A 27,100-nucleotide genomic window follows, 5' to 3' on the forward strand; every position below is an offset into this window, starting at 1 on the left:
GTGTAAAAAATGATTTTCTCATCTCGGTCCTAAAAGACTTCCCCCTTATCCTTAAACTGTGACCCCTTATTCTGAACTTCCCCAACATCGAGAATAATCTTCCTGCATCTAGCCTGTCCAACCCCTTAAGAATTTTGTAAGTTTCTATAAGATCACCCCTCAATCTTCTAAATTCTAGCGAGTACAAGCCGAGTCTACCCAGTCTTTCTTCATATGAAAGTCCTGCCATCCCAGGAATCAGTCTGGTGAACCTTCTCTGTACTCCCTCTATGGCAAGAATGTATTTCCTCAGATTAGGAGACCAAAGCTGTATGCAATACTCCAAGTGTGGTCTCACCAAGACCCTGTACAATTGCAGTAGAACCTCCCTGCTCTTATACTCAAATCCTTTTGCTATGAATGCTAACATACCATTCGCTTTCTTCACTGCCTGCTGCACCTGCATGTCTGAAGAAGGGTTTCGGCCCGAAACGTCGCCTATTTCCTTCGCTCCATAGATGTTGCTGCACCCGCTGAGTTTCTCCAGCATTTTTGTGTGCCTACTTTCAATGACTGGTGTACCATGACACCCAGGTCTCGTTGCAGCTCCCCTTTTCCTAATCGGCCACCATTCAGATAATAGTCTACTTTCCTGTTTTTGCCACCATAGTGGATAACCTCACATTTATCCACATTATACTGCATCTGCCATGCATTTGCCCACTCACCCAACCTATCCAAGTCACCTTGCAGCCTCCTAGCATGCTCCTCACAGCTAACACTGCCCCCCAGCGTTGTGTCATCCGCCAACTTGGAGATGTTGCATTCAATTCCCTCATCCAGATCATTAATATATATTGTAAATAGCTGGGGTCCCAGCACTGAGCCTTGCTGTACCCCACTAGTCACTGCCTGCCATTCTGAAAAGGACCCGTTTACTCCTACTCTTTGCTTCCTGTCTGCCAGCCATTTCTCTATCCACATCAATACTGAACCCCCAATACCGTGTGCTTTAAGTTTGCATACCACTCTCTTATGTGGGACCTTGTCGAAAGCCTTCTGAAAGGTGAAGTAGAAGCCTGCCAATGAACAGTCTTGGATTTCCAAGAGGCAATTCAGTTGGTACCGCACAAAGGTTGTAATATACAAAGTATAGCTCACGCTGTCGAAGGTAACTTATTGGCTAGCTATTAGGAAATGGAGAATAAGCATATAGAGCTAGATGAAATGATCAATTTGCCACAGGAATCTGTATTGTGGCCTCATCTTTTTACAAATTACCTGAATTAAGGCACTGAAGATATAATTGCTAAATTTTATGATGATGCAATGATAGGTTGAAAAGTAACTTGTATAGAGGACATAAAAGGAGGTTACAATGGGATATAAATGGATTAAATTAGTGACCATAGATGAGTCAATTGCAGTATGATATAGGGAAGTGTGAAATTGTCTAGCCTGACAGGAACCTAAAAAAGCATATTACCGAAATAGCGAGAGATTTGCAGATCACTGAGATTCAGAGGGATCTGGATATCTCAGAATATGATTTGCATATTGCATAAAAGCTAAAAATGTTATTATTTATTGTAAGAAGAATTGTACACTAATATAGAGGGGCTAAGCTTCAGGTATATAGTGCAGTGTTTGCAGTACATTTGGAGTTCTGCATAGAGTAATTGTCTCCTTATTTACGAAAAAATGGTGCAGCATTAGAAGCTAAACTTGCACGTGGAATGGTTAGGTTGTGTTTGGAGAAAATAATGGACAGGCCTGGCTTGTATTCACTGATGTTTAGAAGACTGATAGGTGATTTGATTGGAACATAGGAAATCCTGAGGGGACTTGCCATTGTGGTTGTGAATGGAATGAATATGGAGTTGTCCATTTAAGACAAAGTTGAGGTAAAGTTATTATTTAGAAGGTTGTGTGCCTTTGGAAGTCTCTTCCTCAAAAGACAGTCAAAGCGGAATCTTTTGACAACTTTTAGACCAGCTGTATGAACATTGACTTCTCTAATTTTAGATAGCCCTTGCTTCTCCCTCCTTCCTCTCTCCCTTCCCAGTTCTCCCACATGTCCTACTGTCTCCGCCTACTTCCTTTCTTTTCCTGCCCCCCCCCCCCCCCCAATATCAGTCTGAAGAGGGGTCTCGACTCGAAATGTCGCCAAATCCTTCTCTCCATAAATGCTGACAAAGTTTGTTTCTTAAAAAGCAGATAGGAACAAAAACACTTAAAGGTAAACCGTGGCAATCTTTAATTGATTCGTCAGACGGGAGGGGAGTGGCGAGATTACAATGAGCACAAATGACCTCAGTGCTTCTCGGGCTCCCACTCTCAGAACAAAGGACAGTTAGCACAATTATACATTTTTCTTAACAGTAAAACACTCCTACCAAGTCTGAATATGGCATGACTGAAAGATTCTGCAACCTTTCAGAATAATAGAAAAGCTGGGTCCAACAAGCTCATTCAATAACAAGTTATTACTTATCTCTGGAGCGTCAGCTTTATTGAAAAGAGAACCTGTCCTCCATATTGTGTTCCATATAATTTACAAAATCATTCAGACTTGGCACCGAGCTGTTCTTTTGTTCTACTAGTCCATGCTTTTGTAGAAGAACGACTTCATTTTAGATTTGACTATTAGCTCTTTCAATGCTGTCTCACCCGCTGAGTTTCTCCAGCATTTTTTGTCTACCTTTGATTTTTCCAGCATCTGAAGTTCTTTCTTAAACATATATATCAATGTCATCAGGTAGTTTCTTTAATGTTATAACTGATTTACATCACGTTGTAGTTGGTGCATCCAATTCATACAAATCACTTACATGATGGACCATTAAATATTTTAAAGCTGTTTATCTATAAAGTAAGTAATATGTTGACATTTAACATTACAACAAAGACATGGTCTATGGTTTCAACCATTCTAGTGATAGTACATTCATTAGGGTCGATGAATTATAGATTTAATATTCCCATATCAGAGTAAAATATTGTACATTTAAAAAATGGTAATTTCAGACTTGTTCAGCAAATTTGTGCAAAATCTTTAAAGTAGCCTAATTTTGGAAATTCAGTATCAATAATTAGAGGAGGAATAATGTAGCTGGAAGAATAATACAGTGGTAATAGAAGGGGATTTTAATTTTCCAAATATTGACTGGGACTGCCAGAGTCATGGATGGGATGGAATGTATTAAGTGCATTAATGAAAATGTTCTCAATCAATATGTAGATGGTCACACTGAAGATAGAGCAAAACATATCTCCTCTTGGGAAATAAGACAGGCAGGTGAAATCTTACTGGGGGAGCCCTTTGGAACCTTAATTCTATGACCTTCAAAATTATAATGGAAAAGGTTAAAGGACCTGTCCCTATAAGAGGTTACCCAAGAGCTCTCCCGAGTTTAAAGAAAATCAAAATCGTGGTAAGTACGTAGAATGTACATAGCGGGTATGTCGGAGCTCGGGACGTCTCTTAGCGGCTCGTAACGCTAACGGCAGGTACTCGGGAAACGCGGTAAGCTCGTGAAGTTTTTTCAACATGTTGAAAAATGTCCACGAGAGCCCCGAGAACCTACAAGCGGCTATTACCGTAATTCTCCGCCCTTTCGACACATTCAAAAGTTGAATTCCTAAATTGGCCCAAGGCCAGTTTTGGTGATATTAAACAGGAACTTTCAGAAGTACCATTGGAGACAGTCCAAAGGAGATTCACTAGGCTAATTCCTTAGCGGGTTGTCCTGTCAAGTGGAGCTAGACAATTTGGGTCTGCACACCTTGGAGTTTAAAAGAATGAGGGGTGACCTTATTCAAGCATATAAGATCCTGAGAGAGCTTGACAAGATAGATTTAAAGATTTTTTTACTGATGAAAGAATTATGAACAAGGGGACATAACTACAAAGTATGGCTGTTCATTTAAAATTGGTGTGTGCAACAATTCCCTTTCTCCTAGGATTGTGAATCTCTGGTATTCTTTGTCCCAAAAGTCATGGAGGCTAGATTATTAACTCTGTATTTACAATTACTTAGCTCCCCGATCTCCTGCTCACTCACATCAAACCAATTCTAGTGTTTGCTGGGGAGGCTGCTTGCAGGTAAAAGGATGACTGGCAAAAGTTAGTTTCAAATATTCTTTGCTACCAACGTTGGCACGGAACCTATTTTGGTCTTTCGCGGTACTATTAAACTTTTTTTCTACACTAACCATGTTCTATAATTTACCAATTCAGGAGGAATTTACTCGAGTGAAACAGCGGGTGCAGGTTGTTGTGGTTGAAAATGAAAAACTTCAGGAAGAGTTAAAATCGAGAGCAACTCATGATGCTTTGGATGAACCATCCGTATGCTCTTTCTCAGTAAGTTTGAATATACCAGAAGGTTGGACATGGTAGAGAAATACAATTCAATAAAATTGAGAACACTAAATTTGTTTCTTTAGTAAACAAATGACAAATATTTGTTCAAGTGGGAGTTTTGAAACATGAAATTTAAGTTTGAGGTTTTTATTTGTATTTTGTACTTGGTATGCAGAGAATTGGCAGACTAAGACAATGATCATTGTCCCAAGCATATTTTCTATGAATGCTTGCATGCATTATTTTCTCAATTCCACAGTGGTTCAATAGATTCCATTGTGTTCAAACTTCCATGCAAAATGAATTTCTGAACTCAACTTGGCCATCAGTTATCAAACTTTGATTATTCATTCACTGAGCTTTAAGTCTGGTTGAGATATGTGCATGATACACACAGATTTTTAGTAGCACTAATGTTGTTTATTGTGTGCTGCATTTATGAGGAAGTGAATTCTTTATCTATATTCAAATTATGAATATTTCTCAGCACACGAGGCATTTGTATGTAAAATTAGATTGTTTGGACAACAAATACCATAACATTGCATATAAAAAGTGTATAATTTTGTAAAATCAAATTACTTGTAGATCCCCACAAATATATTTTGTATTCTCAATAATAACCAAACAATCTTTGCCATGTTGGTAATTTTGGAACCCTTAGTCATGGAGCACAGTGGTGACCAGTTAACCTTTTATGGCTGGCATTTTGAATTAGCAACCATTAACCCTGCTTCAGTGCTCTTGTTGTACAGATTTCCTTTCCCAAGTTAATATACTTTTCTAAATTAATAGTCTGTTGAAATTGGAACTGCTTTCACCACATTGACAGCAGATATTTCTGATTATTCTAACACATAATTCTGCTTATTCTGCCTCAATGTATTTGCCATTGTCTTAAATCTGTATTAATCCTAGCAACAATGAAAACCATTTGTCCTTATGAACTCTATTTTGAAATTTTCCTAAATTTGAATTAACCTCACAAATTGTCCCCTATCCTTTGCTCTTCGGCAGTGTCTCAAAGTCTCTTGGCCCAGGTAGCATTTTTTAAGTTTCCTCTGCACTTGATCCAAACCATTTTTGCTGAATCGTCATGTACCCCATAGGTAATATGGGTATTTCTTTAGTTTCCTTCTAGTGTTGTAATTTCTAACATTGGGTAACTTTTACTAACTTTTCCAGCAACATTCAAAAGCTGTCTCCCCAGTTGATCAAAAATCCACCAGAACACACAAGGTGCAGGAGACCTCTTCGCCAGCAAAGCAGCAGAAATGGCCATCATGCACACTGCCACGACGAGAGTGCAGTACTATTAAAGAAGAAATCAAAAATTGGCAGCTAGAAGTAGTGAGTACATTTTGTGTGTGTACGTGCGTATATGAGTGCGCGCATGAGAGAGAATTTGTTTGAAAAGAAAATGTGCTGTCAATATGAAATAAAAATGAGTAATTAAACATGTCAGGGAGAAAATTACTGATTTACAGGCTGGAACTATGATAAATATGGAAGTAACAGTATTTTCAAACACAAGCGTATGATAGTAGTTTAAATAAAAACAAAATGCTAGAAATAGTCACCAGTTTAGGTGACAATTATACAAGGAAATTATGTTTCTGGTCAGTAACGTTTCATCGTAACCAAGTTGTAATGTGAGTAAAAACCTAATTTCATAACTTTCCCATTTTCCATTTCAGGAAAACCTAGAGACTCTTTACCAAGGGAAAACAGCAACTCTGGAGCTTCAAATTTCATTACTAAGGTAAAAGAATAAAAATCAACTGAAACAAAATATCTTTTGTAACCTTTTATTTGTTACAGAATTTACATAACCACAGTGGAACTCTTTCTTTCTTTGGAATCAAATGTGATTTACTTCTGCTCTGTGATGACAAATTAATCTATTCTGCCTGCAGGTGATTGATATCCCAACATTCCCTGTGTATTCATGCACCTAACCTTAAGCCTCTTAAATGCCACTATAATATCTGTCTCCACCAGCATCCTGGACAATACATTCTCTGTGTAAAAAGAAAACGTGCCTCACACATCTCCTTTAAACGTTGCCCTTCTCACTTTAAAGCTATGGTTCTCAACAGGGTGAATTCTTGAGTTTGTGGTTCAGAGCTGTAGATGGTGTGCACATGGACTTCAGTAAGGCATTCGACAAAGTTCCGCGTGGTAGGCTGCTCTGGAAGGTTAGATCGCATGGGATCCAAGGAGAGATAGCTGATGGATAGCAAATTGGCCCATGGAAGGAGGGTGATGGTGGAAGCTTGCTTCTCAGACTGGAGGCCTGTGACTAGTGGTGTGACTCAGGGTTCGGTGCTGGGTCAGTTACTATTTGTTATCTATGTCAATGATTTGGATGAGAACATACAGGGCAAGATTAGCAAGTTTGCTGATGATACAAAATTTAGTGGTTTTGCAGATAGTGAAGATGGTTGTGAAAGATTACAGCAGGACCTGGATCGATTGGCCAGGTGGGCGGAGGAATGGTTGATGGAATTTAATACAGAAAAGTGTGAGGTGTTGCATTTTGGGATGTCGAACGAGGGCAGGACCTACACAGTAAATGGTAGGCCTCTGGGTAGTGTTGTAGAGCAGAGGGATCTAAGAGTACAGGTGCATGGTTCCTTGAAGGTCGAGTTGCAGGTAGATAAGGTGGTCTAAAAGGCTTTTGGCACTTTGGCCTTCATCAGTCAGAGTATTGAGTATAGAAGTTGGGAGGCCATGCTGCAGTTGTATAAGACGTTGGCGAGACTGCATTTAGAATATTGTGTTCAGTTCTGGGCACCATGTTATAGGAAAGATATTGTCAAGCTTGAAAGGGTTCAGAAAAGATTTACGAAGATGTTGCCAGGACTAGAGGGTGTGAGCTATTGGGAGAGGTTGAGTAGGCTGGGTCTCTATTCCATGGATCGCAGGAGGATGAGGGGAGATCTTATAGAGGTATACAAAATCATGAGATGCACAGAGTCTTTTGCCCAGAGTAGGGGAATCGAGGATCAGAGGACATAGGTTCAAGGTGAAGGGGAAAAGATTTAATAGGAATCCGAGTGGTAACCTTTTCACATAAAGGGTAGTGGGTGTATGGAACAAGCTACCAGAAGAGGTAGTTGAGGCTGGGACTATCCTGTCGTTTAAGAAACAATTAGACAGGTACATGGATAGGACAGGTTTGGAGGGATACGGACCAAGCGCAGGCAAGTGAGACTAGTGTAGTTGGGACATTGTTGGACGGCGTGGGCGAGTTTGGCGAAGGGCCTGTTTCCACACTATCACTCTGAGTCTATCATCATTTTGGCTGTTATAGTCTGACAGTTATGGAGTGAACAATTTTAAACATCAAGCAGGATCAGGATGTTCAAAAAGAAGTTGGCCTCATAAAGGTTACTCAGTTGAAATTATCCTTACTACATGATCATTAAAGCTTCATTATTATATAATATTTGGTCTGTTTCTCAATCCCCCACACTCCTGTTTTATTTGCAATGAATAATGAACATAATTGTTAAAAGACTTCTCATTTGATTATATATTAGAAAAGACCTATCGGAATCGCAAAAGCAATGTCATGAGTTCATTGAACGATTAAAACATCAAGACGCATTACTCGCGGTGAATTGTGCAGATCGTGTCGGTGGCCTTTGTTTGAAATGTGCCCAGCATGAGGCAGTTATGGCCCGGACGCATAGTGATGTACATATGCAATCTATAGAGTGCTTAAGAAAGTAAGTATCCATCAAATTACATATGATGCTATATTTAAGAATAACCATATCCTGATTTATATTTGAATCATTGACATGTATGTAGAATTATCAATAGGTGAGCATCAATCAAAATTAGAACCAGGCCATTCAGGATTGAAATTGGACCACATTTTAACATGAAAGGATTAGATATTTAAAATATTCTTCATCCAAAAGGCAGTAGCATTTAGGACAGTTGGATTTTTATAGATTTTTACTGAGTGAGAATTTGAAGAGCTGTAGATTGGAAGTAAAATAGAGTTAAAGTTTAGATCAGCCATCAGATAATGCATTGGAGAACTGGTCAGATGGTTTGAATGACCATTTCGGAACATATCTGTTATTCCAAGTATTTTTCTAAACTTCGATGAAATGCTGCATAAAGGTGTTAACCCAGAGCTCTTGTGATGGTTCTAATGACAGTGCCCTGGTAACTTCAGTTAGTTGTCTGTTAACTAAGCTAACAATTAATTTAAACCATTTATATTGACTTCAAATCTTGCTCCATTCATCAGTTTTCTTTTCCCCAGTGCCTGGTTTGTTCAGATAGACAATAGACAATAGGTGCAGGAGTAGGCCATTTGACCCTTCGAGCCAGCACCGCCATTCAATGTGATCATGGTTGATCATCTCCAACAGTTCCTGCCTTTTCCCCATATCCCCAGACTCCGCTATCTTTAAGAGCCCTATCGAGCTCTCTCTTGAAAGTATCCAGAGAACCGGCCTCCACTGCCCTCTGAGGCAGAGAATTCCACAGACTCACAACTCTCTGTGAGAAAAAGTGTTTCCTCGTCTCCGTTCTAAGTAGCTTACCCATTATTATTAAACTGTGTCCCCTGGTTCTGGAATGCCCCAAAATCGGGAACATGTTTCCTGCCTCTAGTATGTCCAAACCCTTATATATTTCAATGTGATCCACTCTCATCCTTCTAAACTCCAGAGCATACAAGCCCAGCCGCTCCATTCGCTCAGCATATGACAATCCCGCCATCCCGGGAATTAACCTTGTAAATCTACGCTGCACTCCCTCAATAGCAAGAATGTCCTTCCTCAAATTAGGGGACCAAAACTGCATACAATACTTCAGGTGTGGTCTCACTAGGGCCATATACAACTGCAGAAGGACCTCTTTGCACCTATACTCAACTCCTCTTGTTAAAAAGGCCAACATGCCATTTGTTTTCTTCACTGCCTGCTGTACCTGCATGCTTACTTTCATTGACTGATGAACAAGGACCCCCAGATCCCGATGTACTTCTCCTTTTCCAAACTTGACACCATTTAGATAGTAATCAGCCTTCCTGTTTTTGCTACCAAAATGGATAACCTCACATTTATCCACATTAAATGCATTTTTTTCTATCAGGCCTTCCTCACTTTCTGACCTACTCTGCCTGTTCTCTCTGCTGAGCTAACTTAGATTAACATCAGGTTCTATTTCTATCAGGTTCTATTTCCCCTTCTGCAGCACTATGACTTTGGGTAGTGATTTGTGAAGTCTGTAAAGGTGAAATTCCATAATCTAAATACTCGTATTTCAGAACCTCCTCATTTATATGGCATTTATTAAAGTTTGGAAGGAAAATATTGTTGCTTTTTAAGTCACCGACAGTTAATCTGTAACTGCTACTGATTATAATCTTTTCCAGTGCTTTTCCGCGTGGAGTTTAACATTTAACGACAGTTTCTTCCAAAACAAAATACATGTTTTGCTGTTAGTTTAAGGGGGAAAAAGGGGGAACATTTTTAAACTCCGATATTTTAGGTAAATAAGCAAAACAAAATTCCACGTGGAAACTGTGTTTAATCTGATTTAGATTTGGATGTTACAGTAATAATCAATATTAACTTGACCTGCTATGTTATCTAAATCACAGTAGACTCTATGATCATTTCTTGGATTAGACAAATGTATATAATTTTTTTATTGTATTATTAGTTTGTGTTTACCAGGGCGGCACAGTGTGGTAGTGCTGCTGCCTCACAGCACCAGAGACCCGGGTCCGATCCTGCCGTTGAGTGCTGTCTCTATGAAATTATATGTGCGGGGTTGTAGGTCAATTAACCACTGTTTATTGCCCCTTGTATGTAATGAATGGATGAGAAAGTGGGATAACATAGAACTAGTGTGAACAGGTGATCGATGGTCGATGTGTAATCGATGGGCCCAAGGACCAGTTTCCATGCTGCAGCTCTAAACTAAACTAATCTACTAGAGATGTAAATGTTTGTTCTCAGACCAACACCTGCTACTTATTCCAATATAAAAATATCCTTACGCACTTGGTAATCAGAACTAAATTGGTAATTGTCGTGCACACTTGCTATTGATAATTGAATGAAACTTCTGATTAGATGTGGTCAGGAAAAGCTGTGATTAAATGTGTATTCTTATGCCACAGAGAGCATGACTTAATCAACCAACACCTAGCCTGTACAATCTGTTCAAGGAGCACTTGATGCAGTGGCATAAGAATACAGTGCCTAGTGTGGAAAAATAATGTTTCAGGAATTTATATAAGTGTTGCAGATATTAATATTTAGGCTCAGCAATGCAATACTAAAACCAATTGCTCACATATGCAATTCCATTGTGATTGTCAGTAGATATCCTAGGTGCAAAAAAATTATCTTAACCTGTACTATTGGATACCAAATATTTCTGAATCTCAGTGAGGATGTATTGCTGAATGGTGGCTGTATTGATTAAGGAGAATATTTAATTCCTAATATGAATATGTCTTAGTGGAGTCAAGGACAAGAACTAATTTGCTTGGAATTAAGAAACAATCAAGATACTATTAAATTTACTGGGCCTATTCTCTAGTGCCATCTAGTGGGGGTATAAATAAATTAATTTGTAAGAAAATAATGTGGAAAAGCTATAGAAAAGTGACAATCAAAGATTTAAACTCTAGTTATAGAATGATAGTCACAATATGTGGATCAAAGAGTAGTAGGAATTTCGAAAGTGTTCTTGAGAATGTTCTTGCAAATGGAAATGACCACTCTAATATAAAAAAATATTTATTGAGAGATCAGACTGCATTCAAAATAAAGAAGGATATACAAAAAGTAGTTAGAGAGAAGCTGTTCCTATTGGTGCAAATGTCAAATACCAGAACACATAAGATGATTGGGTTAATAACAAAGGGAAGTGCCTTTTTTAAATGGCAATCAGTTAAGATCTGAACTAACAGCAGGAATTTTTAGGCCGTTTCAAGCAAAAAGGGAAGTAGAAAAGTACTTGAAAGGAAATGATTTAATGGGTTGTGGAGGGAAAAACAGGAAGTGGATGGATTGCTCATGCATATAGCCTGTGTTGGCGGAATGGTTTCTTCCCACGCAGTAACCGTTCTGTAATTGTGTGTCACAGTTTGCAAGACACAGCCCATCTTCATACAGCACCATCTGGTGGGAAAGAAAATTAGTACAAATATATCGTGGAACAAAGCTTAATTTGCTAAGCCTTCTGCCTATTAATATTTAAACCACAAGTACATTTTCAAATCCTTTTTTTTAATGCCAATCAGTAGCAGAAGTGATTCCTAAGCTTTTCACAATGGAATTTATTGAAGTTTTCGGGAAATTCGTTTTTTATATGATATACAGAAATTCAGTAGATTCCTTATTAAGTCTATTAAATGAGTCTGAAATCAACTCCTTTGTCAGCTTGCCAAATGGAAGCAGGGTATACCTTTATTTCCAGATATTATATTTATCGATATTTGATATCGATTGTAATCATGTATTGTCTTTCCGCTGACTGGTTAGCACGCAACAAAAGCTTTTCACTGTATCTCGGTACATGTGACAATAAACTAAATTCATATTTTCCAAAAATGTATTTGTCTCCTAAACAGGCAGAAACCATTTGGCCTTTGACAAATCTCTTTTACAGTAAAACATTGATGTACTGTTGCAACTTAAAATAAATCAATAATTAGAGTATGATTTTATTTTGTTTAGTGAAAAAGATGAACTGATGTGTATGCTGTCAAATATGAGAAGCAACCTAACTGAAATGCAGGCCAGGGAAAATTCTGCATATCAGCAGGTGAAACATACTACGGAGATAGCAGAAGAAGCTAATTTGGAGAAAATACAGGTAATAAATAAACAAAATCAGACATGACCCAATCTAGATACCACTTTTTTAATTCAGATTTTCTGCAGATGACAAAATATGTGGATATCTCTAAGATCTTTTGCCTAAATGTGTCCCGCAATGTTTCCTAAACAAAGGCTGTGGTGCATTAGAGACACTTGACATAAGTGATCTGAAAATTGGTCCCTCAATGTGCACAGGTATGTAGATCTGCAGATAGTAAAGCAGATAGACACAAAATGCTGGAGTAACTCAGCAGGACAGGCAGCATCTCTGGAGAGAAGGAATGGGTGATGTTTCGGGTCGAGACCCCTCTTCAGACTCACACAGATCCTACACAGATAGCAAAGCAGTATTCAGTATTGTACTCTTTCTGTGCATTGAACAATGTAGAGAAATCAGGAAAAACATGAATTCAGAGAGAGCCTCATAATCGTCGATATGCCGAATGTCTCTTTGGAAAGGATGATCAGGTCATTATCTAATTATGCCTTATAACACCTTGGTGTGTACAAATTATTTGAAAAAACTAAAATACTCAGAATGTTAGTTTTTTTGTTCTGATGAAAAGTAATCAACCTATTTTTCTCTTGCCAAATCTGCTGCACCATTTTCTGATTTTATTTCAGACTAGACTAAGTGGGACCCGTTGAGTCTCATTCACCATGGTGGGAGGGGGGGTGTGGGGTGGGAGATGAGGTGTGTATGTGGGCGGGAGGGGTTTGCGTTGGGGGGGAGGAGGGATATGGGGGGGAGGGGTTGTGTGCGGGCGAGGGGGTGTGTGGGTGGGATGGAGGATGTGAAAGGGGGTGGTTTGGGGGAGGGGTGTGAGTGGGCAGAGGGTGTGGAGGGGAGGGGTGTGTGTGGGCGGGGTATGTGTGGGAGTGGAGTGGGAGGAGGGATGTGGGGAGGAGGGGTGTGGGGGTGAGGGAGGAGGGTGTGGGGTGTGGGGGCATTGTGGGGGGGTGTTATGAGGGGGAGTGGTGTGTGGGTGGGGGGAGGGGTGTGGGGGCAAGGGAGAGAGAGCTCGGAAAAAGACGGGGAAGAGCCATGGGAGAGAGTGCGGTATCACGGGGGAGTGGGGCAGGAGCCAGCTAGGGGGGCCAGAGGGGAAGCGGTTGGCAGTGCGATGGGGACTCACAGGTCTCTGGTCTCACTCCTCCGCCGGGATCAGAATCTCCGCTTTCCGTTTGGCAACATCGGCGCCATCTCCTACTCCGCGTCGGGCTTGGTCGGGCCGTTGGCGGTCCCTACCTTCGAAAATTGTGTCCGGTTGGAGACCTCCGCCGGCCATCCAGAGCCTCCCGCAGTTGCAGTAAAGACGCGATCGCGCAGGAAGGGGCGGACCGTCCCGCGGAGTGCAGTAGAAAGGACCAATCTGCGCGGCGCTGAATGGCAGGATAGGCAATCGATCTGAGCACGTGCGGTTTTTAAGATTTTTAAACCTCGATAACTCTTAACAGTTGGTGCAATCGCAGCACAGGAGAACGGTGAGTAAGCTGGCGAAAAATCATAGCACTATCGCGTACCATTTCTGCGCAAATAGAATGACCGCCAAACCGGAAGATAACAAGATAAGAGTTTTAGCTATGTATAGATATCCAGCATTTGCAGCTTGTTACTTTTCAATGATAGTCACACAGCAGAGAAATGGGCCCTTCAACCATGACTATCAAGCACCCATCTAGACCAACAGTAGACAAATCAACAGCCCCAGATTATACCCTCAATTGCACATTTGGGACCAGTCAATCCTTCCAATTTGCATGTTTGGGTTAGAAAATGAAGGCGGACGTAGAGGAAACCCACACTGTCACAAAGAATGATACAGAAGTGGGTGGTTTTACTGATAGTGAAGATGGTTGTGAAAAATTGCAGCAGGATCTTGATCGATTGGCTAGGTGGGCTGAGGAATGGTTGGTTGAATTCAGGGAAATGTGAGGTTGCTTTTTGGGAAGTCTAACATGGGCAGGATTTACACAGTGAATGGTAGGGCTCTGGGGAGTGTTGTGGAACAGAGGGATCGAGGAGTGCAGGTGCATGGTTCCTTGAAGGTCGAGTCGCAGGTAAATAAGGTGGTCAAAAAGGCTTTTGGCACATTGGCCTTCATCAGTCAGAGTATTGAGTGTAGAAGTTTGGAGGTCATGTTGCAGTTCAATCAATCAATCAGTTTTATTCGTCAGTTGCATATAAAGGGCAAGTGAAATGAATTTGCCAGCAACTGTACAATGAAAAAGAACACATAAAAACACAATAAAGATAGACAATAGACAATAGGTGGAGGAGTAGGCTATTTGACCATTCGAGCCAGCACCGCCATTCAATGTGATCATGGCTGATCATCCCCAATCTGTACCCCGTTCCTGCCTTCTCCCCATATCACTGCTATTTTACTCCGCTATTTTTAAGAGCCCTATCTAGCTCTCTCTTGAAAGCATCCAGAGAACCTGCCTCCACTGCCCTCTGAGGCAGAGAATTCCACTGACTCACCACTCTCTGTGTGAAAAAGTGTTTCCTCGACTCCGTTCTAAATGGCTTACTCCTTATTCTTAAACTGTGGCCCCTGGTTCTGGACTCCCCCAACATTGGGAACATGTTTCCTGCCTCTAGCATGTCCAAGCCCTTAACAATCATATATGTTTCAATGAGAACCCTCTCATCCTTCTAAACTCCAGAGTGTACAACAACAGCTGCTCCATTCTCTCAGCATATGACAGTCCTGCCATCTCGGGAATTAACCTTGTAAATCTACGCTGCACTCCCTCAATAGCAAGAATGTCCTTCTTCAAATTAGGGGACCAAAACTGCACACAATACTCCAGGTGTGGTCTCACTAGGGCTCTATGTAACTGCAGAAGGACCACTGTGCTCCTATATTCGATTCCTCTTGTTATAAAGGCCAACATGCCATTCGCTTTCTTCACTGCCTGCTGTACCTGCATGCTTACTTTCATAGACTGATGTGCAAGGACCCCCAGATCCCGTTGTAACCGTTACACACAAACATCCCGTTAACACAAACATCCACCACAGCATTCATCATTGTGGTGGAAGGCACAAAAATTGGCCAGTCCTCCTCCATTTTCCCCCGTGGTCGGGACCTCAACCCTCCGCAGCCGCCTCTGCGGGCGTCCGGATGAGTAGACAAGGTAAAAAGTCCAGGTAAGTCCTGAATCAGTGCTTCCCTACAAGAGACTGCGGCTTCAGGTTGGTGTAGGCCGCAGGCCGGCGGTCGAAGATTTAAAGTTTCCGCCGCGCCACAGCCAGAAGCACCGCAGACCGCAGGGCCGGCGGTCGAAGCTCCCCTCCAGGGATCCCCGGCGAGGGACCCCGTTCCTGATGGTAAGTCCATGCCGTGGGAGCGGGGTCCCTCGCCGGGGATCCCTGGAGGGGAGCTTCGACTGCCGGCCCTGCGGTCGAGGTTGTATAACAAGATGTATAACAAGTTGGTGAGACCGCATTTAGAGTATTGTGCTCAGTTCTGGGCACCATGTTATAGGAATATGTTGTCAAGCTGGAAAGGGTCCAGAGAAGATTCACAACGACGTTGCCAGGACTAGACGGTCTGAGCTAGAGGGAGAGATTGAGTAGGCTGGGACTCTATTCCTTGGAGCACAGGAGGATGAGGGGTGATCTCAAGGTGTCAAGGTCAGTTTATTGTCACATGTACCAATTAAGGAACAGTGAAATTCGAATTAGCATACAGCCATAATAAAAAAAAAGCAACAAAACAAAAGCTCGATCAGTGAAACATGGTTGCAGGAGGGCTGTGATTGGAAACTAAATATTCCAGGATTACGTTGCTTCAGGTGTCATAGAATTGGAGGGGCAAGAGGTGGAGGTGTTGCATTGCTTATCAGGGAAGATATTACAGCAGTGCTTTGGCAGGATAGATTAGAGGGCTCGTCTAGGGAGGCTATTTGGGTGGAACTGAGAAATGGGAAAGGGGTAGCAACACTTATAGGGGTGTATTATAGACCGCCAAATGGGGAGCGAGAATTGGAAGAGCAAATATGTAAGGAGATTGCAGATATTAGTAGTAAGCACAAGGTAGTGATTGTGGGAGATTTCAATTTTCCACACATAGACTGGGAAACACATTCTGTAAATGGGCTGGATGGGTTGGAGTTTGTAAAATGTGTGCAGGATTGTTTTTTGCAGCAATACATAGAAGTACCTACTAGAGAAGGGGCGGTGCTGGACCTCCTGTTAGGAAATGAGACGGGTCAGGTGGCAGAGGTATGCGTTGGGGAACAGTTCGGGACCAGTGATCACAATACCATTAGATTCAATATAATTATGGAGAGGGTCAGAACTGGACCTAGGGTTGAGATTTTTGATTGGAGAAAGGCTAACTTTGAGGAGATGCGAAAGGATTTAAAAGGAGTAAATTGGGATAGTTTGTTTTATGGGAAAGATGTGGAAGAGAAATGGAGGACATTTAAAGGTGAAATTTTAAGAGTACAGAATCTTTATGTCCCTGTTCGGTTGAAAGGAAATAGTAAAAATTGGAAAGAGCCATGGTTTTCAAGGGAAATTGGACACTTGGTTCGGAAAAAGAGAGAGATCTACAATAATTATAGGCAGCATGGAGTAAATGAGGTGCTTGAGGAGTATAAAGAATGTAAAAAGAATCTTAAGAAAGAAATTAGAAAAGCTAAAAGAAGATATGAGGTTGCTTTGGCAAGTAAGGTGAAAGTAAATCCAAAGGGTTTCTACAGCTATATTAATAGCAAAAGGATAACGAGGGATAAAGTTGGTCCATTAGAGAGTCAGAGTGGACAGCTATCTGCAGAGCCAAAAGAGATGGGGGAGATATTGAACAATTTCTTTTCTTCGGTATTCACCAAGGAGAATGATATTGAATTATGTGAGGTAAGGGAAACAAGTAGAGTAGCTATGGAAACGATGAGATTCAAAGAAGACGAAGTACTGACACTTTTGAGAAATATAAAAGTGGATAAGTCTCCAGGTCCGGACAGGATATTCCCTAGGACATTGAGGGAAGTTAGTGTAGAAATAGCAGGGCCTATGACAGAAATATTTCAAATGTCATTAGAAACGGGAATAGTGCCGGAGGATTGGCGTACTGCGCATGTTGTTCCATTGTTTAAAAAGGGGTCTAAGAGTAAACCTAGCAATTATAGACCTGTTAGTTTGACGTCAGTGGTGGGCAAATTAATGGAAAGGATATTTAGAGATAATATATATAAGCATCTGGATAAACAGGGTCTGATTAGGAACAGTCAACATGGATTTGTGCCTGGAAGGTCATGTTTGACTAATCTTCTTGAATTTTTTGAAGAGGTTACTCGGGAAATTGATATGGGTAAAGCAGTGGATGTATATATGGACTTCAGTAAGGCCTTTGACAAGGTTCCTCACGGAAGGTTGGTTAAGAAGGTTCAATTGTTGGGTATTAATGGTGGAGTAGCAAGATGGATTCAACAGTGGCTGAATGGGAGATGCCAGAGAGTAATGGTGGATGGTTGTTTGTCAGGTTGGAGGCCAGTGACTAGTGGGGTGCCACAGGGATCTGTGTTGGGTCCACTGTTAACCATATAATAACCATATAACAATTACAGCACGGAAACAGGCCATCTCGACCCTTCTAGTCCGTGCCGAACACGTATTCTCCCCTAGTCCCATACACCTGCATTCAGACCATAACCCTCCATTCCCTTCCCGTCCATATAACTATCCAATTTATTTTTAAATGATAAAAACGAACCTGCCTCCACCACCTTCACTGGAAGCTTATTCCACACAGCCACCACTCTCTGAGTAAAGAAGTTCCCCCTCATGTTACCCCTAAACTTCTGTCCCTTAATTCTCAAGTCATGTCCCCTTGTTTGAATCTTCCCTACTCTGTGGGAAAAGCTTATCCACGTCAACTCTGTCTATCCCTCTCATCATTTTAAAGACCTCTATCAAGTCCCCCCTTAACCTTCTGCGCTCCAAAGAATAAAGCCCTAACTTGTTCAACCTTTCTCTGTAACTTAGTTGCTGAAACCCAGGCAACATTCTAGTAAATCTCCTATGTACTCTCTCTATTTTGTTGACATCCTTCCTATAATTAGGCGACCAAAATTGTACACCATACTCCAAAATTGGCCTCACCGATGCCTTGTACAATTTTAACATTACATCCCAACTTCTGTACTCAATGCTCTGATTTATAAAGGCCAGCACACCAAAAGCTTTCTTTACCACCCTATCTACATGAGGTTCCACTTTCAGGGAACTGTGCACAGTTATTCCCAGATCCCTCTGTTCACCTGCATTCTTCAATTCCCTACCATTTACCATGTACGTCCTATTTTAATTTGTCCTGCCAAGATGTAGCACCTCACACATATCAGCATTAAACTCCATCTGCCATCTTTCAGCCCACTCTTCCAACTGGCATAAATCTCTCTGTAGACTTTGAAAATCTACTTCATTATCCACAACCCCACCTATCTTAGTATCATCTGCATACTTACTAATCCAATTTACCACACCATCATCCAGATCATTGATGTACATGACAAACAACAGTGGACCCAACACAGATCCATGTGGCACCCCACTAGTCACTGGCCTCCAACCTGACAAAGAACCATCCACCATTACTCTCTGGCATCTCCCATTCAGCCACTGTTAAATCCATCTTGCTACTCCACCATTAATACCCAACAATTGAACCTTCTTAACCAACCTTCCGTGAGGAACCTTGTCAAAGGCCTTACTGAAGTCCATATATACAACATCCACTGCTTTACCCTCATCAATTTCCCGAGTAACCTCTTCAAAAAATTCAAGAAGATTAGTCAAACATGACTTTCCAGGCACAAATCCATGTTGACTGTTCCTAATCAGACCCTGTTTATCCAGATGCTTATATATATTATCTCTAAGTATCCTTTCCATTAAATTGCCCACCACTGACGTCAAACTAACAGGTCTATAATTGCTAGGTTTACTCTTAGACCCCTTTTTAAACAATGGAACAACATGCGCAGTACGCCAATCCTCCGGCACTATTCCCGATAGCTGTCCACTCTGACCCTCTAATGGACCAACTTTATCCCTCGTTATCCTTTTGCTATTAATATAGCTGTAGAAACCCTTTGGATTTACTTTCACCTTACTTGCCAAAGCAACCTCATATCTTCTTTTAGCTTTTCTAATTTCTTTCTTAAGATTCTTTTTACATTCTTTATACTCCTCAAGCACCTCATTTACTCCATGCTGCCAATAATTATTGTAGATCTCTCTCTTTTTCCGAACCAAGTGTCCAATTTCCCTTGAAAACCATGGCTCTTTCCAATTTCTACTATTTCCTTTCAACCGAACAGGGACATAAAGTTTCTGTACTCTTAAAATTTCACCTTTAAATGTCCTCCATTTCTCTTCCACATCTTTCCCATAAAACAAACTGTCCCAATTTACTCCTTTTAAATCCTTTCGCATCTCCTCAAAGTTAGCCTTTCTCCAATCAAAAATCTCAACCCTAGGTCCAGTTCTGACCCTCTCCATAATTATATTGAAACTAATGGTATTGTGATCACTGGTCCCGAACTGTTCCCCAACGCATACCTCTGCCACCTGACCCGTCTCATTCCCTAACAGGAGGTCCAGCACCGCCCCTTCTCTAGTAGGTACTTCTATGTATTGCTGCAAAAAACTATCCTGCACACATTTTACAAACTCCAACCCATCCAGCCCATTTACAGAATGTGTTTCCCAGTCTATGTGTGGAAAATTGAAATCTCCCACAATCACTACCTTGTGCTTACTACTAATATCTGCAATCTCCTTACATATTTGCTCTTCCAATTCTCGCTCCCCATTTGGCGGTCTATAATACACCCCTATAAGTGTTGCTACCCCTTTCCCATTTCTCAGTTCCACCCAAATAGTCTCCCTAGACGAGCCCTCTAATCTATCCTGCCAAAGCACTGCTGTAATATCTTCCCTGATAAGCAATGCAACACCTCCACCTCTTGCCCCTCCAATTCTATCACACCTGAAGCAACAAAATCCTGGAATATTTAGTTTCCAATCACAGCCCTCCTGCAACCATGTTTCACTGATCGCCACAACATCATACTTCCAGGTGTCAATCCAGGCTCTAAGTTCATCCACCTTTCTTACAATGCTCCTAGCATTAAAATACACACATTTAAGAAACCCACCATCTCTTATTCTCTGTTTATTTTCTTTTTCTTCTCTCTCCCCTACATTTTGGGTCAGAGTGCTACCATTCTCTGCCTCCTGCCTTACACACTGACTGCTAGCTTTCCCAATTCGAGTCTCTCCCCCCAACCATACTAGTTTAAAGTCTCCCCAGTAGCCTTTGCAAATCTCCCCGCCAGGATATTGGTCCCCCTCGAGTTCAAGTGCAACCCGTCCTTTCTGTACAGGTCGCACCTTCCCCAAAAGAGCTCCCAATGATCCAGAAATTGAATCCATACCCACTGCACCAGTCCCTCATCCACGCATTTATTCTCCACCTCGCTCCATTCCTACTCTCACTGTCGCGTGGCACAGGCAGTAATCCTGAAATTGTTACCTTTCCAGTCCTTCTCCTTAACTCTCTACCTAACTCCCTAAATTCTTCTTTCAGGACCTCTTCTCTTTTTTTACCTATGTCGTTGGTACCTATATGCACCACAACCTCAGGCTCCTCTCCCTCCCATTTCAGGATTTCTTGGACACGTTCAGACACATCCCTGACCCTGGCACCAGGGAGGCAAACTACCAGCCGGGTCTCCTGTCTACGTCCACAGAATCGCCTATCCGACCCCCTGACAATAGAGTTCTCTATTACAATTGCCCTCCTCTTCTTTTCCTTACACTTCTGAGCAACAGGACCGGTCTTTGTGCCAGAGGCCCGGCCGCTGTCGCTGCCCCCAGGTAGGCTGTCTCCCCCACCCTTACTCAAACATGAGTACTTATTTTCAAGGTGTACAGCCACCGGGGCACTCACCAGTCCCTGCCTCTGCCCATTGCCCTTCCTAACTGTGACCCAGTTTTCTGTCTCCCGTGGTCTTGGAGTGACCACATCCCTGTAACTCCTTTCTATGACCTCCTCGCTCTCCCTGAGCAGACAGAGGTCATCGAGTTGCTGCTCCAGGTTCCTAACACGGTCCCTTAGGAGCCCCATCTCGACGCACCTGGCGCAGATTTGGACGTCTGGAGAGCACTCAGACTCCATGACCTCCCACATCTGACATCCAGAACAGTAAACTGCCCTGGCCCTCATTCTCCCCCTTATCCGAATACAATAAAGCCTTACCCGGGATACAAGCCAATCAGCTGCTTCCTCTGGTCCTCTTCCACCAATCAGAGGCTTCCACCAGAATCCTTCTCTGGAAGTGAGATGGAACGTTGCAGATTTGGGTAACTCACAGCTCCAGGTAACTCCTCCTCGCACCAACGGCTCCCCGGGCTTCTGTAGAAGCAAGCCCCGCGCTGTTTTTATACTCACAGCTCCAGGTAACTCCTCCTCGCACCACCGGCTCCCCGGGCCTCTGTAGAAGCAAGCCCCGCGCTGTTTTTATACTCACAGCTCCAGGTAACTCCTCCTCGCACCAACGGCTCCCCGGGCTTCTGTAGAAGCAAGCCCCGCACTGTTTTTATACTCACAGCTCCAGGTAGGTCCTCCTCGCACCAACGGCTCCCCGGGCCTCTGTAGAAGCAAGCCCCGCGCTGTTTTTATACTCACAGCTCCAGGTAACTCCTCCTCGCACCAACGGCTCCCCGGGCCTCTGTAGAAGCAAGCCCCGCACTGTTTTTTTACTCACAGCTCCAGGTAACTCCTCCTCGCACCAACGGCTTCCCGGGCCTCTGTAGAAGCAAGCCCCGCGCTGTTTTTATACTCACAGCTCCAGGTAACTCCTCCTCGCACCAACGGCTCCCCGGGCCTCTGTAGAAGCAAGCCCCGCGTTGTTTTTATACTCATAGCTCCAGGTAACTCCTCCTCGCACCAACGGCTCCCCGGGCCTCTCTGTTGTTGTTTGTCATGTACATCAATGATCTGGATGATGGTGTGGTAAATTGGATTAGTAAGTATGCAGATGATACTAAGATAGGTGGGGTTGTGGATAATGAAGTAGATTTTCAAAGTCTACAGAGAAATTTATGCCAGTTGGAAGAGTGGGCTGAAAGATGGCAGATGGAGTTTAATGCTGATAAGTGTGAGGTGCTACATCTTGGCAGGACAAATCAAAATAGGACGTACATGATAAATGGTAGGGAATTGAAGAATGCAGGTGAACAGAGGGATCTTGGAATAACTGTGCACAGTTCCCTGAAAGTGGAATCTCATGTAGATAGGGTGGTAAAGAAAGCTTTTGGTGTGCTGGCCTTTATAAATCAGAGCATTGAGTATAGAAGTTGGGATGTAATGTTAAAATTGTACAAGGCATTGGTGAGGCCAATTCTGGAGTATGGTGTACAATTTTGGTCGCCTAATTATAGGAAGGATGTCAACAAAATAGAGACAGTACAGAGGAGATTTACTAGAATGTTGCCTGGGTTTCAGCAACTAAGTTACAGAGAAAGGTTGAACAAGTTAGGGCTTTATTCTTTGGAGCGCAGAAGGTTAAGGGGGGACTTGATAGAGGTCTTTAAAAATGATGAGAGGGATAGACAGAGTTGACGTGGATAAGCTTTTCCCACTGAGAATAGGGAAGATTCAAACAAGGGGACATGACTTGAAAATTAAGGGACAGAAGTTTAGGGGTAACATGAGGGGTAACTTCTTTACTCAGAGAGTGGTGGCTGTGTGGAATGAGCTTCCAGTGAAGATGGTGGAGGCAGGTTCGTTTTTATAATTTAAAAATAAATTGGATAGTTATATGTACGGGAAAGGAATGGAGGGTTATGGTCTGAGCGCAGGTATATGGGACTAGGGGAGAATACGTGTTCGGCACGGACTAGAATGGTCGAGATGGCCTGTTTCCGTGCTGTAATTGTTATATGGTTATTATATAAAACACACAACTACTAAAAGTTAACATAATCATCCACCACAGCGGATTCCCCACGTGCCTCACTGTGATGGAAGGCAATAAAGTCCAAATTTCTTCCGCTTTATTCTCCCGCGGTCAGGGCGATCGAAGCTCCCGCGTTGTGGCGGTCGAAGCTCCTGCGGCTTGGAATTCCCGAAGTCGGTCTCTAACCAGGGACCACGAGCACCACGATGTTAAAATCCGCAGGCTTCCGCGGTAGAGCTCAGAGGTCGATCCCTGGCAAAGGGATCGCAGACTCCGTGATGTTAGGCCCACAGACACCCGCGGTGGAGCGCTCAAAGTCGGTCTCCAGCAAAAGCCGCCAGCTACTCGATGTTAGGCTGCAGTGCGGACGGAGATACGATACGGAAAAAAGTCGCATCTCCATCGAGGTAAGAGTTTAGAAAAAGTTTCCCTCAACCACCCCCCACATAAGACAAGCTAAAGAACACTAAAAACATACATTTAACACATACAAACAAACAACAAAAGAAGGAAGGGACAGACAGACTGTTGGCGAGACAGCCATTGCGGTCTTATTGAGGTGTATAAAATCATGCGAGGAATAGATCGGCTACATGCACAGAGTCTCGTTCCCAGAGTAGGTGAATCCCCTTCACAAGAATCTGTGGGGTAACTTTTTCACACAAAGGTTGGTGGGTGTATGGAACAAGCTGCCAGAGGAGGTAGTTGTGGCTGGGATTATCCTAACATTTAAGAAACAGTTAGACAGGTACATGGATAGGACAGGTTTGCAGAGATCTGGACCAAATGCAGGCAGGTGGAACTCGTGTACCTGGGACATCAAGTTCAAGTTCACATTTATTGTCACATGCACCAATTGGTGCAATTTGAGTTACCACACAGCTATACGAATAAAAAGAACACAATACACAATAGAGTTTAACATAAACATCCACCAAAGTGGAATCAACGTTTCTCACTGTGATGGAAGGCAATAAAGTTCAGTCATCTTTCTCTTTGTTCACCCGTGGTCGGGGCCATGAACCCTCCGCAGTTGCTGCAACGGACGGTCCTCTCGCCGGGATGATCGAAACTCCGGCATCGGAACGGATTGAAACACACTCTGTGGCTTGGAGTTTCCGAATCGACCGCTTCTTACTGGAGACTGCGGCTCTCGAAGTCTACAGGCCCCGCTGGGCGGAGCTCCAACATTGGCGATGTTTGGGACATATGGCTTCACAGTTTTTTGAAATTGCTCAGGTGTGTTTAAATGCCTCTTTAGTGCAGGTATAAGAGAGCTCTCAGCACCTAGTCTTTCCTCCAGTCTTTCCATCACCTTTGGAAACTTTTATTGCTGTTTATCAACATGAGGACCAAAGTTATGCCAATGAAAGTCAAAGAAGTAATTATGAGAAACAAGAATAAAACTGTTAGAGATATCAGCCAAACCTTAGGCTTACAAAAATCAACTGTTTGGAACATCATTAAGAAGAAAGAGTGCGCTGGGGAGCTTACTAATCACAAAGGGACTGGCAGGCCAAGGAAGGCCTCCACAGTCGATGACAGAAGAATTCTCTCTATAATAAAGAAAAATCCCCAAACACCTGTCCAACAGATCAGAAACATTCTTCAGGAGTCAGGTGTGGATTTGTCAATTACCACTGTGCGCAGAAGACTTCATGAACGGAATACAGAGGCTACACTGCAAGATGCAAACCACTGGTTAGCTGCAAAAATAGGATGGCCAGGTTACAGTTTGCCAAGAAGTAATTAAAAGAGCAATAACAGTTCTTGAAAAAGATCTTGTGGACAGATGAGACGAAAATTAACATATCAATCAGAGTGATGGCAAGAGCAAAGTATGGAGGAGAGAAGGAACTGCCCAAGATCCAGGGCACACCACTTCATCTGTGAAACACAGTAGTGGGGGGGTTATGGCCTGGGCATGTATGGCAGCTGAAGGTTCTGGCTCACTTATCTTGCCCCCCTCCTCTACCCCCCTCCTCTCACCCCTCCTCTTCTCCCCCCCTCCTCTCCCCCCTTCTCCTCTCCCCCTACCTTCCTCTCCTCCCCCGGCCTCTCTTCTCTCTCTCCCCCCCTCTCTCTCCCCCCCTACACCCTCTCTGCCCCTCTCTCTCTCTCTGCCCCACTCTCTCTCTGCCCCTCTCTTTCTCTCCGACTCTCTCTCTCTCACTGCCCCTCTCTGTCTCCGCCCCTCTCTCTCAGTCTCTGCCCCCTCTCTCTCTCTACCCCCTCTCTCTCCCTCTCTAGACGAGCCTGCGAGATGGAGGCTATGCGTGTGGATAGGGCGGGGATGGGGCAAAAGGAGCGAATTAATAATATTAAAATAATATCAAGGGGGGTGTTTAGTGTGTGTGTGTGGTGGTTACTGTGTGTGTGTGTGTGGTGGTTAGTGTGTGTGATGCCACAGGCCGCCCCACACCGGCTTTCGCTGATGATGTCACAATGGGTCTGCAGCGCCTTGCTCTGCCCTAAGATCTTTGGTCTTGCTCGCGCTGCGAGTGATGTCACCCCCTCCCCCCCGCCGAACTTGCAGTCCTTTAGTTGACGCCCGCTCCCACCCGCTTCCCCCCCCCCCCGCACATCTGGCATCTGGTTAAGAGGTTCAAAGATATTAGTGTAGTTTCCACCACGGGTGAAAATAATTTAAATTTGGTTAATTAAGTAAATAAGTAATAAGTTAGCAAGAGTAAAGGTGGTTGATCTTAAAAAATGACCCAACTGACTCACTGACAAGGGAGACAATCTTTCTGTTTCTTATGTCAAACACAAAGTGTGATTGATTCATAATTGCCGTCTAAAATCACCCATCAAAACCACCTCAAAAATGAAGAACAAAACCAAAACCTGTAACAAAGACACAAACATTTCAATGTGAAGGTTTAGCATCTAGAATCTAGAAGTTGGGAGGTCATGTTGCAGTTCTATAAGATGTGGGTGAGACCGCATTTAGAATATTGTGTTCAGTTCTGGGCACCATGTTATGGGAAAGATATTGTCAAGCTTGAAATGGTTCAGAAAAGATTTGCGAGGATGTTGCTAGGACTAGTGGATGTGAGCTATAGGGAGAGGCTGAGTAGGCTGGGTCTCTAATCCTTGGAGAGCAGGAGGATGAGGGGTGATCTTGTAGAGGTGTATAAAATCATGAGAGGAATAGATCGACAGATGCAGAGTCTCTTGCCCAGAGTAGGGTATTCGAGGTATTCAATATGCAATTGATTTTCAAAAAATATGGAGACAGTGTTCATATTGTTGCTTCCAACCACACTTCTCTATTTGAAAACAAAGCTGAAAGTTCCAATTGTTTATTTTTTCTCATCACCCACGAATCTCATGCACATAATCTCTTGCCCAGAGTGGGGGAATCGAGGACCAGAGGACATAGGTTCAGATGAAGGGGAAAAGATTTAATAGGAATCTGAGGGGTAACTTTTTCACACAAAGGGTGGTAGGTGTATGTAACAGCTGCCAGAGGAGGTTGTTGAGGCTGGGACTATCCCAACGTTTAAGAAACAGTTAGACAGGTAGATGGATAGGACAGGTTTGGAGGGATATGGACCAAGCGCAGGCAGGTGGAACTAGTGTAGCTGGGACATGTTGGCCGGTGTGGGCAACTTGGGTCAAAGGGCCAGTTTCACATTGTATCTCTCTATGACTCTATCTGTCCTTTCAGTGTTATAGTCATCAAATATTTTGTTGGCAGCTTTTTCCCCTCAGATTATTTAGTATTATTATTTTTTCAATAACCTATTGCACAACCTAGTTAATTGCATAACCTAGTTAATTGCACAAAAAGAGGTTTAGAAGAATGACAATCGACCAGGTCTTCTGAAGAAAAAGAGTAGAATAAGATTGATGAACCAAATGGCCTGCTTTATGCTACACTAATTCTATAGAGGAACATGAG

At 42.8% G+C, this 27,100-nt stretch overlaps 1 protein-coding gene across 2 annotated transcripts in view; it reads left to right on the forward strand.

The window, feature by feature from the left end:
• Positions 1-27,100, forward strand: part of sdccag8 (SHH signaling and ciliogenesis regulator SDCCAG8) — a 331,517-nt gene that overhangs the window by 35,115 nt on the left and 269,302 nt on the right. For both annotated transcript variants that reach the window (XM_033025849.1, XM_033025848.1), the window contains exons 5-9: positions 4,220-4,345; positions 5,531-5,695; positions 6,043-6,107; positions 7,891-8,079; positions 12,070-12,208. In XM_033025849.1, the coding sequence (XP_032881740.1) occupies positions 4,220-4,345; positions 5,531-5,695; positions 6,043-6,107; positions 7,891-8,079; positions 12,070-12,208 (684 nt within the window). The remainder of the gene's footprint in view (positions 1-4,219; positions 4,346-5,530; positions 5,696-6,042; positions 6,108-7,890; positions 8,080-12,069; positions 12,209-27,100) is intronic.

This window comes from Amblyraja radiata, chromosome 8 (assembly GCF_010909765.2).
Source record: "Amblyraja radiata isolate CabotCenter1 chromosome 8, sAmbRad1.1.pri, whole genome shotgun sequence".
Classification (NCBI taxonomy): domain Eukaryota; kingdom Metazoa; phylum Chordata; class Chondrichthyes; order Rajiformes; family Rajidae; genus Amblyraja; species Amblyraja radiata.